Source organism: Tupaia chinensis, unplaced genomic scaffold (assembly GCF_000334495.1).
Source record: "Tupaia chinensis unplaced genomic scaffold, TupChi_1.0 Scaffold000175_1, whole genome shotgun sequence".
NCBI lineage: Eukaryota > Metazoa > Chordata > Mammalia > Scandentia > Tupaiidae > Tupaia > Tupaia belangeri.
Window position 1 is genome coordinate 352,975 of NW_006159650.1, and position 2,832 is coordinate 355,806.

At 37.0% G+C, this 2,832-nt stretch overlaps 1 protein-coding gene across 1 annotated transcript in view; it reads left to right on the top strand.

Annotated features, from left to right (window-relative positions):
• Positions 1–2,832, top strand: part of MORC3 (MORC family CW-type zinc finger 3) — a 61,849-nt gene that overhangs the window by 51,919 nt on the left and 7,098 nt on the right. The window contains exon 15 of the mRNA XM_006146272.3: positions 824–1,724. Within this exon, the coding sequence (XP_006146334.1) occupies positions 824–1,724 (901 nt within the window). The remainder of the gene's footprint in view (positions 1–823; positions 1,725–2,832) is intronic.

The window sequence follows — 2,832 nt, forward strand, 5'->3', positions numbered from 1 at the left end:
TCCAGCCCAAAATATTTCTTATAATTCTGTATAATTTTGTTTGTGACTCTAACAACAGAGACAGTATGGTTTTAAATATTTTCGAGACAATATTTACATGTCAACTACTCAAATTCTTGAAAAAGAAATGCCCAGCACAGAAGTCACACATAAATCTTCTCAATTCAGTCCTCATACCAAGTATTCTGTGATATACCATCTGCTAGCAAAGATCAATCTCTTTCTTCCTTCAAAGTCTTTCACAAGATAATTCTCTGGTGTGGTTGCTCTTTTGCAATCTCTACTGATTACAATGCTGGGCTGGAAAAGTCCAGGTTATTTTATTTCATATATCTTCTCTAATCTTCTCTGCCAGGCAGAACTGTTTATGATGCCAGGCCATCTTTCTAAGAGCTTCTGCTGACTTACTTGAGATCATAATGTTTTAGAACACTAAGAAAAAAAGAGTGTTTGTTTTAGAGAGGAAAAGCAAATTTATCTGTTTGGGACACATATATATTGAAATATTTGGAGAACATCAAATGAAGAAATGATATTCAGTGCTTGAAATATTTGGAGAACATCAAATGAAGAAATATTCAGTGAATAGATCTGGTATATCAAAAAGATCTCAGTAGTCAATTGTTTTCTATTAATAAAAGGAGAGATAATCCCTACATCATTAAGTCAGTGGTCAGCATCGTACAATGTGTCATTTAAGAAAAATGTAAACATGGACCTTTCTCAGAATTTCAGGATAGTTATAAAACTTACAATAGTGCATTTGTTAGAATGTGTACTTCACATCTATTTGTCCACATTCATATTTTATAATCTTTTCCAGCCTGAAACGGAGACTCCCTACTCGTTCCTCAATTTTGAATGCAAAGAGTCGAAGATTGAATAGTCAGTCATTTGAAAATTCACCTTATAAAGATGATGATGATGATGATGATGATGAAGACGTCATTATCTTAGAGGAAAACAGTACTCCCAAACCTGCAGTAGATCATGATATTGAAGTGAAATCAGAACAGAGTCACGTTGAACAAAGTGGTGTTCAGGTTGAGCGTGTAGGTGATAGTGAACCTTGTGGCCAGATGAGCTCAGCAAGCAGCTCATCATCCAAGTGTGATCAGGGAACTACTGCAGCCACTCAGACAGAAGTACCAAGTCTAGTTGTTAAAAAGGAAGAAGCTAATGAAGATGAGATAGATGCAAGAAATGATACAGCAATACTACCCTCCTGTGTAGCAGTTGAAGCAAAGATACACGAAACCCAAGAAATAGGTGATAAACTTGCAGATGAGGCTAGCTGCAAATTACATGAACTAAGAAATGAGCTACTTCTAGTCACCCAAGAAAAAGAAAGTTATAAAAGACAGTGTCATATGTTTACTGACCAAATCAAAATGTTACAACAGAAGATACTAGAAATGAATGACAAATATGTGAAAAAGGAAACTTGCCACCAATCTACTGAAACTGATGCTGTGTTTTTACTTGAGAGTATTAATGGTAAATCTGAAAGTCCAGACCATATGGTGTCTCAGTATCAGCAAGCTTTGGAAGAAATAGAAAGGCTAAAAAAACAATGTAGTACTTTGCAACATGTGAAGACTGAATGCAGTCAGTGCTCCAGTAATGAGAGTAAAAGTGAGATGGATGAAATGGCTGTGCAGCTTGATGATGTGTTTAGACAACTGGATAAATGCAGTATTGAGAGGGACCAGTATAAAAATGAGGTGAGTTATATCATTCTGCATATGGTCATGGGTGTCCTAGGCCATTGAAACCTTAAAGAACTGCCAGTTACCAGATTGGAATATGTTCACTTAATGATTTTTTTTTAAGAGGTTTTTGCCATAAGACACGTGTGCTCGCCAGACAGAGAGAGACAGAGAGACAGAAAGCGAGAAATCACCCCCCAGGGGGGATGGCCATGCTGCAATCCCTTCTCCTCCATTCTCCTCTCCAGATCTTGGGCATGCACGCACACGCGCCCGGCGTGAGTTTTAAGCCACCGGGTCTGGAACACGAACTGCTGTCGACCACGTGGGAGTCCAGCGACATAGCCATTATGCTAACTGCTGGTCCCAATGATTCTATTTTTTGAGAATCTGTTATTTCACTAGTTTTCAACTGGGAAATGGGTATCCTAAGACATAAGGAAATGTGCAGGAGTGGTTTTTTTTTTTTTTTTTGGTTATTAACAATGTCTTGAGATATGCACTGCTGGAAAATAATGGGTGGTGACCAGGTATAGTAAATGTCCTGTATTGTATAGGCTATTACTGTATGGTGAAAAAATCACCCTGCTTAAAATACCAGTATCATCCCCATGGAGACACTCAGTTACTCAGTATAGTAAACACTTTATATCCATTGTTAATAGACCCTAAAATAACTGTATGAGGTAGATGGTAGTATTTTATAGATCCACTCTGTATTAGTTAGGATTATGTTGTTGTGAATAGACCCTAAAATAACTGTATGAGGTAGATAGTAGTATTTTTATAGATCCACCCTGTATTAGTTAGGATTATGTTGTTGTATACAAGTGACACAAGATCCTGTGGGATTTCTCACTTTATGTCTCTCTGTCTTTCTGGCGAGCGCACGTGCCCTATAGCAAAAACCTCTCCAAAAAAAAAAAAAAAAAAGAGAAGGGGTATGGTTCCTGAAAGTTGCTTGTTTTCCCTGTCAAAACTTAGTCACCTGGCTAATAGGTGCCTCAGAAATAGTCTTTTCTTTTTTTAAAGTATTATTTATTTAATGTTACTTATTTATTTTATTTTAATTTGACCAGAAAGAGACAGAGAGAGAGAGAGAGAGAGAGAGAGAGAGAGAAAA